General features: G+C 40.2%; 2 protein-coding genes across 11 annotated transcripts in view; one reads left to right on the top strand and one right to left on the bottom strand.

The window, feature by feature from the left end:
• Nucleotides 1–53: 53 nt before the first annotated feature.
• Nucleotides 54–1,748, top strand: SPCS1 (signal peptidase complex subunit 1). The gene is made up of 4 exons (XM_058726670.1): nucleotides 54–269; nucleotides 577–636; nucleotides 742–828; nucleotides 1,333–1,748. Exons 1-4 carry the CDS (start codon nucleotides 54–56, stop codon nucleotides 1,456–1,458), a joined length of 489 nt encoding a protein of 162 aa, XP_058582653.1. The 3' UTR covers nucleotides 1,459–1,748.
• NEK4 (NIMA related kinase 4) overlaps nucleotides 1,455–17,253 on the bottom strand; it is a 48,552-nt gene continuing 32,753 nt past the window's right edge. For 3 of the 10 annotated variants that reach the window (XM_058726656.1, XM_058726662.1, XM_058726664.1), the window contains 2 exons: nucleotides 12,338–12,388; nucleotides 1,455–1,665 (listed from right to left, as the gene is read on the bottom strand). In XM_058726656.1, the coding sequence (XP_058582639.1) occupies nucleotides 1,477–1,665; nucleotides 12,338–12,388 (240 nt within the window). In that variant the 3' untranslated portion in view covers nucleotides 1,455–1,476. Of the gene's footprint in view, nucleotides 1,666–1,872; nucleotides 1,983–4,763; nucleotides 5,780–12,337; nucleotides 12,389–17,253 lie in introns of those variants that run through there. The other 7 variants (XR_009260880.1, XM_058726661.1, XM_058726665.1 and 4 more) reach the window with 5 other exon arrangements.

Here is a 17,253-nt window from a genome sequence, read left to right as displayed (position 1 = left end):
CGCGGGCAGTGCGCCGGGCTACAGCTGGCTCCGAAAGCGCAGGTGGCCTAGCGATGGTGCGGGGCGGAGCCTCGGGCCGTTCGGGTCTGTGGGAGACATCCGCTTCCGGGGCCGCGGCCGTCTCATTGCCCGGCTCTGCGGGCCCGCGGTCCTGCACTTGGAACCCGACCCCGGCGCCTACGATCCCTGAGTCGCGCCTGCCTTCGCTCTGCCGCCAGCTTTCTCAGTCAGTCATGCTGGAGCATCTGAGCTCGCTGCCCACGCAAATGGTGAGGGCTCGACCCCAAGACCCCCCGGCCCCGCACGCTTCTCTGGAGCTGGCAGCTCCGGCGGCCCTTGTCTCTTCCCTGAATTGTGCTTCCCGGGTCCCCGTCTCTCTTCGCCCGCGAGGAGCCCCCTGCCCATGCGCCGTTAGGATGCTTCAGTTCTCCGGAAAACCTAGAATTTCATTTCTTGTCCGGTCCTTGGGGAGGTCCCTGATGCCGGGGTTGCCCGGTGCCAAAGCTGTGAGGCCAGAGCAGGAACCACCTCTTCGGTGGTGGAACCAATTCCTGCTTTGCTCTCCTTCGCTTCTAGGATTACAAGGGGCAGAAGCTAGCTGAACAGATGTTTCAGGGAATTATTCTTTTTTCTGCAGTAAGTATTGTTTTTGCATAGTATTCTTTTTCTTCTCCCCCTCCCCCAACCCCCCCCCCCCCCCAACCAGCTTGATTGTATTTAATGTACTTCGTTTGTCTCCAGATAGTTGGATTTATCTACGGGTACGTGGCTGAACAGTTCGGGTGGACTGTGTACATAGTTATGGCCGGATTTGCTTTTTCGTGTTTGGTAAGAAGATTGTGGGTATTTGGATGTTAGTGGCAAGTTTTCTAAATTGGGTTGGTTTGGTTGGAGCTGGTAGTGAGAACCAGCACCAGCTTTTCAAAACCTCCTCTTTTTGCCATCAGTGTTTCACCTTGCTATCTATCACTGGAAAAGTAGAATACCAAATAAGTGGCAGATAAAGTAAGCTGCATAAAAGGATACAGTTTATTTCTTAACAGCAGCTGCTCCAAGCAGTAATCTTAAGGTCAAAACTAGCAGGAATTTCTTAGGGTCTTCACAATGCGCTCTCCTCACTTTTTAGCTTCTAAAGCCTTATGTGTAAATGGTGAGGCTTGTTTGCAATTCTTAAATATCTTATCTGGGTGAATGAGTTTTCACTGGAATGTCAGTTTTGCTGTTGTTTTTTTACCTCTAGTAGCATAGAGGACTTATTTAGGAATATTACACGTAATGCTCTTTTAAACTTTTGATGTTTAATATTGACGGATTTCCTCTGTTCTGGCTCAGTTGACACTTCCTCCATGGCCCATTTATCGCCGGCATCCCCTCAAGTGGTTACCTGTTCAAGATTCAGGCTCCGAAGACAAGAAACCAGGGGAAAGAAAAGTTAAGAGGCATGCTAAAAATAATTAGGGTTTTCATGATTCAGCTTTACTGTTGCACCTGCTTTCGTTTTGTATGAGATGAGCTAAATTGTTTTCGTATCCAAAACATGAGTTGAAACCCATCGCTGCTCCTCCAGCACAGCTGTGTATAGATTTTGTTGTCTTTATATTTCATTTCTAACTCCGTTGGCTTTTGACTTATAATTATTTTAGGGCTTCTCTTCATAATCTTTATCTGAAATGAGAGCAGAAAACACAAGTATGCAAAGTTTCTTTCAGGTCTACAAAAATAATGAATAAATGCCTCATAAAAGTACAGTTTGACTGTCAGAGTTTTATAATTCATTATGAGTGGTTAAATCGTTTTAAGGTTTTCAGTTAAAACTCAACACCAGTCTATGTCTAAAGAGTCTTCTGTCCATTGTTGTGAAAGCGAACCTACCAGTAAATGCCAGAGTTAGAAGTTTGTGGTTCTGAAAACATCACTGAGCACCATTTCTGTTTTCTGTAGCTGTAAGTCTTGTACATGTCTTTCTTGACAACAGTAAGTGCCTATGAAAAAATGTAGTGTAAATTTGTGGGACGGTCATAGTTTGGTACCACTAAAATAAGGGTGTTGTTAAGCAGAAAAATTTCAATCCATCCTTTACTTGAGGTGGAGCAAAGTGGAAACCTATAAAAACTAAATTCTTTTTAAATTTTCCAGAGGACTGAACAGAAAAATATTCTAAAGGTTTGTGTACAGAATGGAAGTGGGAGAGTTATTGTAGGTAATATTCTATTTCTCAGTACCAGGATACAGGACTTGATAAAATATGTGTTTAAAAAATGAGAACAATGACCTTAATAAACAAAAGTCAGGAAAGCTTAAAGAAAAAAAAAGAGAGAGAAAATTAAGACCACATAAATAAGACTAAGCATATAAATAAGAGTAATTAATGTGATTTAAAAGTTAGGAGCTCCCAAATAGTGTTAAAAATCAAGTTACCTTGGGGTGCCTGGGTGAACGACTCTTGGTTTCAGCTCAGCTCATGATCTCACAGTTCATGGGTTTGAGCCCCAAGTTGGGCTGGCTCCGTGCTGACAGCATGGAGCCTGCTTGGGATTCTCTGCCCCTCCCGCATGCATAGGCTTTCTCCATCTCAAAATAAATAAACTTAAAAAAAAATCAAGTTACCTCCTGTTTTCCAGATGACACCCAAAGGTTGAAAACAGGGAAAAGGATATCTTAGGTGGATGCAAGCAGAAAGGAGGGGTAATTAGAAAGTCATACTTAACATCAGAAATGCGGCAAGGAGGGACATCTGGAGCTGCCAAAATGTGCTGTTCTGAATCATTATACATTAAATAAGACATGAAATGTATAAAGAAAGAATTTTACATACATAAGAGTTTGGCAACGCTACCACTGGGTAGGAGACCCAATACTACCTTTCAGATTTTGGTAGATAAGTGGGCATATATTGAAAGGGAAGACTTTTGCACTTGTTCTCTATACTTGGAACATTTCCCCTCAGATACACAGGACTTGTTCTTTACTTTCATTCAGGTCTCTACTCGGATGGGACTATAAAGAAGCATCTCCTACTGCCCTGTCAAAATAAAGTGGTATGCCCCATCCTCTATGCACTGATCTATCTCACATTACATATTTTTCATTGTTGCCACCCCCCCTCCACAGAATGTAAGCTCCATGGGAGGGAACAGGGATCTTGTTTGCTCACTGCTGTTTGCCCAGTACTTCTAAGAGTTAGGGAGACATTGTAGGTGCTCAGTAAATAGTTAATGAATGATTCAGAGGTGCATTGCCATTAGTCACCTGGTCTACTTGAGTTTAATTAAAACTAAAATTAAAAATGGAGTCCTTCAAACTAGCTACATTTCAAGAGCTCAAAAGCCATATATGACCAGTGGCTACCTTATCACAGAATACAGATACAGAACATTTCCATCATCACAAAACTACTGATCAGGTCTTCTACAGGTTTGAATAATAGAGAAAGGCAAGTGATTGTGTTTGTGCATAACAATCTTTACTAAATGCCCATTGGACTGTTCCCTCTACTGGCTCATCTACTGAGCCACAAGGAAGAACAATCCCAAGAAGTAAAAGTTAATGCAGGTCATATTCAGTAACCACACTGCAATGACTCCCGCCCCGCCAGACAGAGAGCACGTGAGTGAGCACCAGCAGGGAAGGGGCAACAGGAGAGGGAAGGAGAGAATCGTAAGCAGGCTCCACGCTCAACGCAGAGCCCGATGTGGGGTTCGATCTCACTACTGACTGAGATCATGAGTCGGACACTTAACCGACTGAGACACCCAGGTGCCCCGAATTTTTTTGGCTTTCTAAATACATGTATCCCTACTTTCCAAAAGGTCGTTTCATGCCACTTCACTTTTCTGCAAGTCTTAACGTTACTACAGCAATGGCTTTTTTCATAAAAGCAAAAATCCTCTTCAGATTTCTTTCAACAAAAACAGGTACTACTGTAGGTCTTAAGTGTGAAGAACTTTCAGAGAGTGGGAGATACTCTGTTTTTCACCATTTCAGCTTACCAAAGTTTTCATAGGACTGCTTTTTGGGGGTAATGAGAAAATATGTATATGGAAATTAAGGAATATTTCTTAAGGAGAAAACCACAATTACTATTTACAAACTGTCAAAAGTATATCAAAGTCTGAAATATGGTCAAAGGTATAATGAGGAGAAAATTAAAGGTGTTTTATATTTAAGATAAAAAATGATTAAGCACTCAAAAACCACAGAGTAACCAAAAGATACTGGGATGAAAACCAAAATGAATGTTTAGACAAAATAAAACTATACAGAATGGGAATAATAACATATGGGGGAGAATTTTTTAATTCTAAGAAAATATGTACATTATACAAATTAGAAAACTTAACTAAAACTGATGTTTCTCCAGAAAGATGTATTCATAAAACATGCAAGAAACGGTGAATAGTTCAGAAAGACCCACCCACAGTTTGCCAAGGATTTGCCTCAGACTGGGACTGGGATGAGACGGTTTTACTGTTGAGTTCTAACAAACCCTTCAAAGTGAAAATAAGAGATCTCAGAAACCAGGCTATGAGCACCTTAAGGACAGGGAGTAAGTGTTTTCCTCACCACCATATCCCCAGCTCCTGCCAGAGCACCTGACACAGAGTAAAAACTAAAAATCTGTTAAGTGGCTAGAAAGGGAACATTTCATTAGAGTATTTTATGTGTGTGTAATTTTCAAAGAAGGTAAGATAACACTTTATATTATAAAAAGTGAAAACGTTTCCGGAACAGCATTCATTTTTAAAGTCCCTCGAATACAAAAGTGAAAATTTACTAATCAAGATTTTTATTTTATAAAAACAACTTATTTCCCACATGGGAATTACTCCTCATTAAACAACTAATAAAATATGTGATATACAGTCATACATTTACAACATGGGAAGACAACCAATAATTTGACAGACAAAAAGACAAACTTCAGGAGGTAAGTATGTCCAACATAACTAAAAGGAGCTGGACTTCACTTACAAATTGCTTAACTGGAAAAGGAATTCGTGTTTTAGAAATGTTTTCACTGATGAAAAGTTACTCTAAAAAAAGCCAGCAGAAACATGGATTTACAAAGCCAAATTATTTTAGTTTCAATTCTTGCATATCCTAAATGAGGTTCATATTAAATGAAAATAAAAGGTTTATTAAACATCCATCAATATATAAAAAAGGAACTGCTCAATTACTAGATACTACATATTCTTTATATCTACTCCCAGAATCATGAATTGATTTTCTTAAAAAAATAATTTTTCAACTACTACCTAAGGTTATTAACAATGACAACTCGCATCACTAGACATATTATGTCACTTATTTATCCTATTACTTTTATCACTATAGTGCAATATAAAACTTCCAATCCAATATTTTATGGCCCTTACGTATCAAACTAATTAGTACCTTAGAAAAATAAAATTCTAAATATAAAGTTGGTGGTTTAAGGCTCAGTAAACAGTAACCAAACAAAAGTCTTATAACAGATTTTCCTCATCAAGAGTAACATTAGCCACAGATTTTTTTCCTTTGTTTTGTGACATTGCTTCATTTTACTCTGTTCCATCCCATTTTTTCCCCAGTTAAAAGATATAAGGATGTTGAATGGCCTCCAGCCATTATTATGGGTTTGTTTCTGTTTAAGCCAAAAACCTTTGAAAATAGGTCTTTAGTTCTGGCAGATTAGAATAAATTATCAAAAATTCACATTTTCTTCAAAAAATTTCAACTGGCGAGCTTTCACACTGTAAGTTGTGTATTTTTCACCCATGTGCTCCTGCAAACGTACCTAGTGGAGAAACAAAAAGAAAATCAGTATGTAGTAGAAAAAATATTTTTTGCAATTTTAGAAGAAAGGCTTTTCAAGAAAAAAGAGAAGGGCTTTTCTTTAAAAAAAATTTTTTTTTAATGTTTATTTTTGAGAGAGAGAGAGTGTGAGTGGTGGACGGGGAGAGAGAGGGAGACACAGAATCAGAAGCTGGCTCCAGGCTTCAAGCTGTCGGCACAGAGCCCAACACGGGCCTTGAACTCACAAACTGAGATCGTGACCTGAGCTGAAGTCAGTGGCCCAACCGACCAAGCCACCCAGGTGTCCCAAGAAGGACTTCTCTAAGCATGATACCAGAGGTGGAAACCACATGGGAAAATGCTATCATTTAAAAAACATTTGAAACTTCAAGATGTCAAAAAATTGTCATGAGATGTTAAAGAACAAACAATACACTGGGGAAAATTTGCAACATACATACCAAAGAATTAATACCATTAACATAATATAGAGCCCTTGGGGGTGCCTAGGTGGCTCAGTCCGTTAAGCATCTGACTCTTGGTTTCACCTTAGCTCATGATCTCATAGTTTGTGGGATTGAGCCCTGTGTTAAACTCTGCATTGACAGTGTGGAGCCTGCTTGGAATTCTCTCTCTCCCTCTGTCCCTCTCCCCCACTCTCTCTCAAGAAATCAAACTTTAAACAGCATAGAGTTTCCCTATTTAAAAAAAAAAAAAATAGAGCTCTTAGAACCAGTAAAACACATAATATTAGAACATTAGAATTAGTAAAACAACAAAATCAATCTCATAGATAATTCAGCAAAGGCATTTACAAATTAATACAAATAGCCAATTAAAACAGAAATTTCAATCTAATAAAAAAAATACATACAATGTGACACTCAATATATGCCTGGAATTAAAATAACACCTAACAATATGTTAAACAGATGTCACACACCTCCTATCCAGTGCACAGAGAAGGACACAATATCACTTTTGTGGTATTCCTGCCAAAAATACAGAATCTGAATCTATTTAACAGGAAACACATCAAATCCAAATGGAGGGTCATTTTATAAAACATGGCCAATACTCTTCAAAAATGTCCTAACTGTCCCAGATTAGATGAGAGATAACAAATACAATCCCAATTGGTTCCGCATCTGGCATGATGGCTTGAAGAGCTCTGAAGACCCCCTCCTCACTGAAACTGGTGAAAATTATTTTCTAAACTAACCATTTAAAGTCTCTGGAAGCGGTCCTGAGGGCATACAGCAAATAAAGACACTTTTTTTTTTTTTCTCAAGAAAATCTACCAAAACCCATTAAGAACAGTGAGAGCGGGTGGTATCTAAGCTAAGATCAAAGGCCTCCCTCCCCAGTCCCAGCTGAGTGAGACAAAAACTCTACACCAAACTGTAGCCAACAACACAGGGTTCCCTTTCCATCAGCTCCTAGTCCAAAGGCAATCTTCCTGGGAGGGGCAGGACATCATATCTCATCCTGCCCTCCCATATCTGTGGTTAAGGATAAATTTTGAGAGAGTGCAGCCAAGATGTGGGAATTTCCTTTTTATACCAGGTTAGACTTGTAGGATGGAGGCTGTACCTTGGGAGCAAGGCCAATGAAAATACTGGGGCCCCAGTCACCTTTGCCCCAGACCATAAAGTGAAAATCCCATGCTCAGGTGAAGCATGCCAAGAAGACCAGCCCTCCCCGCCACTGAGCTTCTAAAGTAGGGGTATCACTCATAGACAAGTATGCTATTGTCTTTGCTCCCAGCTGTGTTCCGAGATTTTTCCTGGGGTGAGAAGCAAGACCTAAAACAGCACCAAAACTTTTCCTTAATGGACTGACCTCATTTAGAACAGAGTGGAAAAACTCAAGCCTACAAGTGCTCTCAAAAACTGGAAGTAGTGGTGAATGGCAACTAGGAGGAGACTGGTAGAGTCACTGGGTGTATAGGCTAAACTGTGGGCAGCCTACTTTGATGGAGACAACTATGAAGCTGGGAGGAACCCTCCCCCACCCCCACCCCACCCCCCACCCTGGGGTCAAAACTAATTTCAAACACTGACCCTGGGAACTATCCCAAATTTTACTGGATCAGTTTGTGGAGCAATGTGTGCCCCAGGACATTGTTGGAAACAGGAGAGCCATCAATTAGCAACTAAAAATCCTTAACAGCTAAGGGAAGGACAAGGGAGAGTCAAAAGAGTTCTGCAAAACCCACCATCATCCCAAGGTGGCTGTGGATACAACCAAGGCCTTGCCAGCTGAGAGGCAACATCAGATTTACATTGTGGAGACATGAAGAAGGGATAAAATAGACTTTACTAAAAAATTCAGCCAATCACTAAAGAAGCAAATAATAATAGCAACTCTCCTCCCTGGGGAGGCCAGTGCCCAGACTTGTACAATATACTTTCTGAAATGTCCAGTTTTCAATAGTTATAAGACACATACACTGGGGGAAAAAAGAAGGCAAGAGAGGCACTACCTGGGAGAGTAACCAGATACTAGAGTTAACAAGCAAAGATATCATCAGAAACATGTTCACAGAACTAAAGAAAACTATGATTAAAGTAGTTGTAAGAAGAGCTAAGTGGAAATTCTGGAATGGAAAAGTATAATGACAAATGAAAAACTCAAGAGGGGCTCAACAGTTTATTTGAACTGGCAGAAAGAAAAGTAAGCGGGCTGGAGATAGATCAATATATAATTGATAATCAATATATAATATCAATATATAATTCACATTATAGACCGATAGATCAATATATAATTCTTTGATTATACAATCAAAGAACAGGGAGAAAAGAAAATGAAGTGAATATCACTTCAGAGAAAAGTGGGACTTCACTCAACACACCAACACATGTATAATGGGACCATCAGAAGGAGAAGAGCGAGAAAGGAGCAGAAAAATTACTTAAAGAAATAATGGCTGGGCAATCCCTATCAAAATAACACCAGCAATCTTCACAGAGCTAGAACAAACAATCCTAAAACTTGTATGGAACCAGAAAAGACCCCAAATAGCCAAAGCCAAATCTTGAAAAAGAAAACCAAAGCTGCAGGCATGACAATCCCGGACTTCAAGCTATATTACAAAGCTGTAATCATCAAGACACAGTATGGTACTGGCACAAAAACAGACACTCAGATCAATGGGACAGAATAGAGTGTGGTAGGGTCCTTTCCCTCAGGAAAGAAAAAAACCTCAAGGTAACCTGGCTATATGCGTATGTGACAACATCCCTCACAATCTTGTAACATGAGACCACTTAATCAGACTACATGTTTGTGTGTTACCATATATGGGAGACAAGGAAGCAAAAAATATATAAAAAGCTACAGCATGTGGCATTCGGGGCTCAGTTCTTTGGGAACCCAACTGAGTGGTGCTGGCAGGAATAAAGTTGCTTCCTGGAAAGAAAAGCCTTGGTGTCACGACTCTGTGCGAGAATCCTGCTACATTACTTGGGGGCTTGTCCGGGATTCAGAGACGGTTCATTTCCTCCTCCTTTGCCACCAGGGATATGGACCTCAGAATGCCGGGAGAGGCAGCCTTGCCTGGTGCCAGCAGACCACTTGATCTGCAGGAGACTAGCCCTCCCAGCATGCCGGGGCGAGGACCCCGTGTGCCCCAATGGAACTCGTGAGGCCCAGACACCAGCTCAGGGAGTGCCACCTGGCAGACTGGTAAGAACCTGGGTTCGTTTTGGCACACCTGCCCCCAAGAGGCAGAAGGGGAGCCTGATCACCTCCCAGAGTTGCCCTAGTAGTTCCACAAGTTCCACAACTCTAAGGCACTGGGTAGCAGATTGTGGAGTCACCGTGTGACTGTGTGTGGGGACTTGTCTCTCATTCATTTCCTGGGTTAATGACTATGATAATTAGAGCCAACCGGCTCTGGTTATTCTACCTCAGAACAGGGACTTTAAGGAATATTCCCAAGCAGCTGCCGAAACTCCTTTTGTTTCAGGGAAATTCCCTGTCTTCTCCAGACTGACACGGACTGCCCAATTCCACTGGTGGAAAACAAAACAAAACAAAACAAAACAAAACAAAACAAAACAAACCTGGAGTCTGCTCCTCTGTCTGAGCTGACAAGAGTTAAAACTGGGAATTCTCTTTCTCTGCCTTTTGCTGGCACCTCTCCTCTTCTGCCTTCCCTCCCCCACCTTCTTTTCTGTACCACTTTGGGGGTGGCCGGCATAACTGGCTCCTCAATGCCTCAGGCACCATCAGCTCCTCCTCCCACCTTAGAGGTTGTGGAGTGAAGACCACCCACTTCAGATTTCCCCACTGGTGCCCCAGATACAAATAGACAAGAGGGAACAAATTGATTAACTTTTAAATGGACACAGATGGAACACATTTGGTATTTAAATGGATTTAAGTTTTTTGGTTTAAAATAGAGATGTCTTTAGAGTTATCAGCATTAAACATATAAAACTGTTTTCTAAAGGTCAAGTAAGCTCTTTTATCTCTGTTGCAATTTGTCAGCAAAAAGGTGACTTAAAATGATGGTTAATTTTGTCTGTCTCAAAGCTTTCACGGGTAACTGTTAAGATAGCTTTCAAAGTCTTTGGTAACCTAAAACGTTAAAGTTTGGCTTGCATGATAAATTGAGATTGAATTCATTGGATATCTAAAGAGATAAGAGGCTAAAGCACTAATTACTAGATGTAGGTTTGTGCTTCTGACTTGTTGCAGAGAAACTCCAGACATTTGGATCTATGGGAAAACATGCTTTATCCTTAATGGATTCATAATTTTGCCATCTAAAAACATTCAGATATAACATCAAGTTCACAATTGGTTACTACTTAGTTTTCACTGGAGACTAAGGTTTCTAAGAGGTAAAATTCTACTAAGTGTAGTTAAAACTAATAAAAATAAGACAAGCAACTCTGTATGTAGAAAAGTAGGAGATATGAAAGAAAGATATAAGAAATGGAAATATATTTTTGTTGAAGGTAAAAGAAAGTAATTTTGTTCTAAAAGGGACTGGTTATTTGGAGAAAAATGGCTTGGACAAAATCTAAATGTAAAGAAAAACTGCAGAAAGTTCATGAAGGAAAATCTTTAAAAAGAAATTTTATGTGTGGTCAGGATGGACTAAGGTTAAAATAAATGGATTTTAAAAGTACATTGGGTTAAGATTAAATTCCTCCTCTTTTGACCCAAAGGCAGAGAAAATGATAGCAATACCCTTGGTGCCAGCCTCCAAATCCTCCACATTTCTGTTGTTCCTGTTCAGCAAAGGACTGGATGCCTCTGCCATATGAGGGATGGGTGATATATGAAGGGCTTTTACTAAGGTACATGGGAGCCATTTTACTACACTTAGCCCACTGTATGCCAAAAATGGATATCCACACGGCTGAAACATATTTATGTGAGCATTGTTGAAAAAAGGGAATAGACCTTGACTTTGGCCCTTTAACCCCCTCCCTCAATGGCCAATGATCAATATGGAAGTTACTGTTGGGCCAAAATAAAATTAGTGCATCCTACAACAACCAGGAAAGTCTTGCTTGGTCACAGTCCATACCCCAAGGTCCTGCAGGCAGGAAATGGAGGGGTAAGAAAAAAACAGGAAAGACCAGGTCAGCTCTTGGAGGTGGGGTCAAGCCTGGGTAAGAATGACTATTCTCAGCACCTCCTGAGACTGGCAGGGCTTTTGGCTGCCAGCTGCAGAGCCAGCCAAAATGCAGGACAGGAGATGAGGTTTCTCCTGGCCAGCTATAGGAAATTGAGATAAGGGACAACTTTCTTCCTTTTTCCTATAGATGGTTAATTCCCCAACCAAGGCCATTACTCCTTTGGAATGCATTATGATTCGTTTTCTTTTGTACAAAGGTTTGGCCCCAATACAAATTGGAAGAGGGAACCTGGCCCCCAAAGGGAAATATCAATGACAATACTATCCTACAATTGGACTTGTTTTGCAAATGTGAAGGGAAATGGGGAGAATTCCCCTATGTTGTTTTTGGGCCTTAAGAAAAAAAAAATCGAGATATGTGTAAGCAATATAAGGTGGATCCTAATTTTTTTAATTTTTTTTAATGTTTATTTTATTATTTTTGAGACAGAGAGAGACAGAGCATGAACAGGGGAGGGGCAGAGAGAGAGGGAGACACAGAGTCCGAAGCAGGCTCCAGGCTCTGAGCCATCAGCCCAGAGCCCGACGCGGGGCTCGAACTCACGGACCTCGAGATCGTGACCTGAGCCGAAGTCGGACGCTTAACCGACTGAGCCACCCAGGTGCCCCAGGTGGATCCTAATTTAATGGCAACCCTTTCTGAAGTCCAGCAATCAGTGGGGGAAGTAATTAAGGGCCCCTTACCTGTATCTAAAACAGACCTAGAGAAGGAGGAAGGGAGTTCTTTCACCTCAACCTCCTTCTCCTTGGGTCCTCAATCTATTAAATATATATATATGTATATATATATTACTATATATATATATACACATACATATATATATGTTTATAAATATATATATATATATATACACACATACATACATACATACACACACAATTCTGCTCGCTGCTACTCACCTTATCCAGGCCCTCCTCATAATGTAACAGGCATGTTTGCCTTACAAGAAGCTAGAATGCCAGAAGAAAAAACCTTTATATTACAAGATTTAAGACAAATAAAAGGAGATCTAGGTAAATTTTCTGATCAGATAAGTATATAAGGGCTTTTCAGAACATTATGTATGTTTTTGAGTTGAACTGGAAAGATATAATGCTTTTGTTAAATCAGACTCTTAGTGACACAGATTTTTGGAAAAAAAAAACTAAGGAAATCTAAGATTTAGCCCTTAAATTATGCTAAATTAGCCACTATTTTACAAACACAAAATGAGAGCCCGATGGCATTCCTGGAGAGGTTGAGGAAGGCTCTCATTAAATATATGGCTATCTCCCCTGACACCCCTAAGGCTGAGATGGTTTGAAAGGACAAATTTGTCACTCAATCAGCCCTAGATATTCAGAGAAAATGCAAAAATTGGCTGTTGGCCTTGAAGGGACCCTGGAGGAACTCTTACAAGTTGCCAATTGAGTGTATTACAACCAAAATTAACAAAACAAAACACAAAACAAAAAACAGAAAAGGAGGCTTAAAAAAAAAAATCTGAGGCCTTAGTTGTGGCCTTCCGTACTATGTCAGACCAGACTTCCCGAGGTCCTGGCACCAAGTGCCATTTATATGGCCATTCAGAGCACTAAAATGATGAGAATGTCCTCAGAGGGGACAACCAAAATGAAAACCCCATAAGCCATGCCCCTTCTGTGGAGACAATCACTGGAGATCTGAAGGCCCTCGGGGACCTCTATCTGTGAAGGCTCAGATAACCAATGTCCCTGGAAGGGACTAACTGGAGTCTGGGGCTCTTCATGGTGACTCCCCTAAACAAACTGTCTATCAGAAACCCAGAGCCTCGGGTAACTCAGGTAAATACAGAAAGAAAACTGGTTGATTTCCTTCTTAACACCAGAGCTACCTTTTCTGACCTCCTTTCCACTCCAGGCCAACTATCCAAACGCAGCATGACAATTAGAGGTATCTCCGGAAAACTGCTAACTAAATTTTTCTCTCAGCCCCTGGGATGTATGTGGGGAAACTAATTTTTTTTCTCATTCTTTCCTGATAATGCCAGAGAGTCTTACTCCCTTCCTAGAAAGGGACATTATAACTAAAATAGAGACTATGGTGCTACCAACTCCAGGACAGGTAAACAATATGTGAGTTGTTGGAAATTACTGGATATGGTAGACTGTAGATACCAGGGTTCAGAAAAATAGTTTGCCTGCTATATCAATTATTAAAGGAGACTCCCAAAAAAATAAATAAATAAACTGGGGTCTGACTCCTAGATACCGTCTCCAGCCCTTGGTTACAACAGAGCAAAGCAATTACTATTACCAAGCTCACAGAAATAAAAGATCATTAAAACACAGGATCAGGCCTTTCATTTAGGGAGAGGCAAAACTTATCAAATGACCCAAAGGATGTTTACTGGGAAAAAAAATTTTCAAAGAGAGTTCTGAAAGTAGTATCAGCCTGTGAAGTATGTCTTAAAAACAATCCTTTCAACCACAAACTTGCTCTCCCAGGCAATCAAGGAACTGGAGGCTATCCAGGAAAGACTAACAATTAGGTTTCACTCATATGCCAAGGTCAAAGGAATTCCAACATCTGTGGGTATGGATTGATACTTTCACTAATTGAGTAAAGGCCTTCTTCTGCAAGACAAAAAAGGCACAAAAAGCAATAAAAGTTTTGCTTTATAAAATAATACCCACTTTTGGCTTACCTAAAATTTTGCAAATTAATAATGGTAAATGGCTGCTTTGACTCTTTCTCTAGCAGAACTCCTGGCTCTTAAAAAAGTTTTATACCTCAGGGCGCCTGATGTTCTTTGACCCAAAATAGAGGGGTCCGAGCATCAAAGTGGGGAAGGTGGTAGGGTCCCCTCCCTAAGAAAAAAAATCTCAAGGCAACCTGACTATACGGCCTATATGACAACATCCCTCATGACCTTGTAACATGAGACCACTTAATCAGACTACATGTTTGTGTGTTACCATATATGGGAGGCAAAGAAGTAAAAAATATATAAAAAAGTATGCCACGTGGCATTCAGGGCTCAGTTCTTTGGGTACGAACCCAACTGAGCAGTGCCAACAGGAATAAAGTTGCTTCCTGGAAAGAAAAGCCTCAGTGTCATGACTCTCTGCGTGAGAATCCTGCTACAAGAGAACCCAGAAATGGACCCACAAACATATGGCCAACTAAATCTTTGACAAAGCAGGAAAGAATATCCAATGGAATAAAGACAGTCTCTTCAGCAAATGGTGCTGGGAAAACTGGACAGCGACATGCAGAAAAATGAACTTGGACCACTTTCTTATACCATGAGAAAAATAAACTCCAAATGGATGAAAGACCTAAATGTAAGACAGGAAGACATCAAAATCCTCAAGGAGAAAGCAGGCAAAAACCTCCTTGACCTCAACTACAGCAACTTCTTACTCAACACATCTCTGGAGGCAAGGGAAACAAAAGCAAAAATGACCTATTGGGACCTCATCAAGATAAAAAGCTTCTGCACAGTGAAGGAAACAATCAGCAAAACTAAAAGGCAACCAACGGAATGGGAGAAGATATTTGCAAAGGACATATCAGATAAAGGGTTAGTATCCGAAATCTATAAAGAACTTATCAAACTCAACACCCAAATAACAAATAATCCAGTGAAGAAATGGGCAAAAGACATGAATAGACATTTCTCCAAAGAAGACATCCAGATGGCCAACTGACACATGAAAAAATGCTCAACATCACTCATCATCAGGGAAATACAAATCAAAATCACAATGAGATACCACCTCACACCTGTCAGAATGGTTAACATTAACAACTCAGGCAACAACAGATGTTGGCGACGATGCGGAGAAAGAGGATCTCTTTTGCACTGCTGGTGGGAATGCAAACTGGTTCAGCCACTCTGGAAAACAGTACGGAGGCTCCTCAAAAAATTAAAACTAGAACTACCCTATGACTCAGCAATTGCATTACTACGTATTCATCCAGGGGGACACATGCAACCAATGTTTATAGCGGCACTATCAAAAATAGCCAAAGTATGAAAAGAGCCCAAATGTCCATCAATGGATGAATGGATAAAGAAGATGTGGTATATACATAGACAATGGAGTATTACTCAGCAATCAAAAAGAATGAAATCTTGCCATTTGCAACTACATGGATGGAACTGGAGGGTATTATGCTAAGTGAAATTAGAGAAAGACAAAAGTCATATGACGTCACTCATATGAGGACTTTAAGAGACAAAACAGATGAACATAAGGGAAGGGAAACAAAACTAATATAAAAACAGGGAGGGGGACAAAGCATAAGAGACTCATAAATATGGAGAACAAACAGGGTTACTGGAGGGTGTGTGGGAGGGGGGATGGGCTAAATGGGTAAGAGGCACTAAGGAATCTACTCCTAAAATCATTGTTGCACTATATGCTAATTTGGATGTAAATTAAAAATACATATATAAAAAAATAAAAAAAGAATGAAATCTTGCCATTTGCAACTACGTGGATGGAACCAGAGGGTATTATGCTAAGTGAAATTAGTCAGTCAGAGAAAGACAAGTATCATATAACTTAACTCATATGAGGAATTTAAGGTACGGACAGATGAAAACAAGGGAAGAGAAGCAAAAATAATATAAAAACAGGGAGGGGGGATGGGCTAAATGGGTAAGGGGCATTAAGGAATCTACTCCTGAAATCATGGTTGCACTATATGCTAACTTGGATATAAATTTAAACAAACAAACAAACAAATAAATAATAAAATACGTCTAAAAAAAAGGAAATAATGGCTGAAAACTTCCAAATGTATTGAAAAACACTGATCTACACATCCAGGAATCTCCATGAACTCCAAGCAGAATCAACTCAAAGAGATCTACAGACACATTAAAGCAAAAGTGCTAAAAGCCAAAGACAAGGAAACAATCATGAAAGTGGCAAGAGGAAAACTGTATCACTTATAAAGGAACTGAAATAACATTAACAGCTAACATAAACAACAGAGACCAAGGGGCAGTGGAATACTATATTCAAAGTGTTCAAAGAAAAAAAATTGTCAAGCAAGAAGAATCCCATAGCCAGTAAAGCTGTCTTTCAAAAATAAAAGGTGAAGTAAAGACATTCCCTGGTGAAGAATTTGTGGCTAGCAGACCACTTTACAAGAACTATTAAAGGCAGGGTTGCCTGGGTGGCTCACTTGGTTAGGCATCCAACTTCAGCTCAGGTCATGATCTCATGGTTCATGGGTTCAAGCCCTGCATCAGGCTCTGGCTGACAGCTCGGAGCCTGGAGCCTGCTTCGGATTCTGTGTCTCCCTCTCTCTCTGCCCCGCCCCCTCTTGCTTTGTCTCTGTCTCTCAAAAATGAATAAACATTAAAAAACTTAAAAAAAAAAAAAAAAGAAAGAACTACTACTAAAGGTAGTTTATCAAGCTGAAATCAAAAAGACCCTAGACAACAATTTTAATTTACATGGAAACATAAAAGCACTACTTTGAGGGGAGGTTATGGAGAGGATGTGACCTCTGGTTCACTTGTGAACCTAATCCTGGCAACTAGAGGTTCCCATCCTCTCCTGTCCTTGGAATGTACATTCCATTTGCCTTCCCTACTCCCAAAGGCTGCCCAAGGGCATAGCCTTGAGATAGTGATGTGGTGTTGAGACCATCTGGACAGTATATGTGATTGAACTCAGTTAATATTACATATATATATATATATATATATATATATATATATATATATATATGAACTTCTGAGATTTGGCAGGTAGGTGTGGAGATCTACTCATCCTGTGGCTGCCCAAGACAAGCTTCATATGTAAGTTCCCTTCCTTATTAAAACTGCCACCTA

This window comes from Neofelis nebulosa, chromosome 4 (genome assembly GCF_028018385.1).
Source record: "Neofelis nebulosa isolate mNeoNeb1 chromosome 4, mNeoNeb1.pri, whole genome shotgun sequence".
Lineage (NCBI taxonomy): Eukaryota > Metazoa > Chordata > Mammalia > Carnivora > Felidae > Neofelis > Neofelis nebulosa.
The sequence above is the reverse complement of the archived record's forward strand: the minus strand, read 5'-3'. Positions and strand labels throughout refer to the sequence as shown.

What these genes read in the sequence shown, in the direction of transcription:
- SPCS1 (XM_058726670.1), top strand. Translation starts at nt 54, where the DNA reads ATGGTGCGGGGCGGAGCCTCGGGCCGTTCGGGTCTGTGGGAGACATCC. An exon ending in GAATTATTCTTTTTTCTGCA is followed by an intron (nt 637 to 741) that starts GTAAGTATTGTT and finishes GTTTGTCTCCAG; the next exon opens with ATAGTTGGATTTATCTACGG. An exon ending in GATTTGCTTTTTCGTGTTTG is followed by an intron (nt 829 to 1,332) that starts GTAAGAAGATTG and finishes GTTCTGGCTCAG; the next exon opens with TTGACACTTCCTCCATGGCC.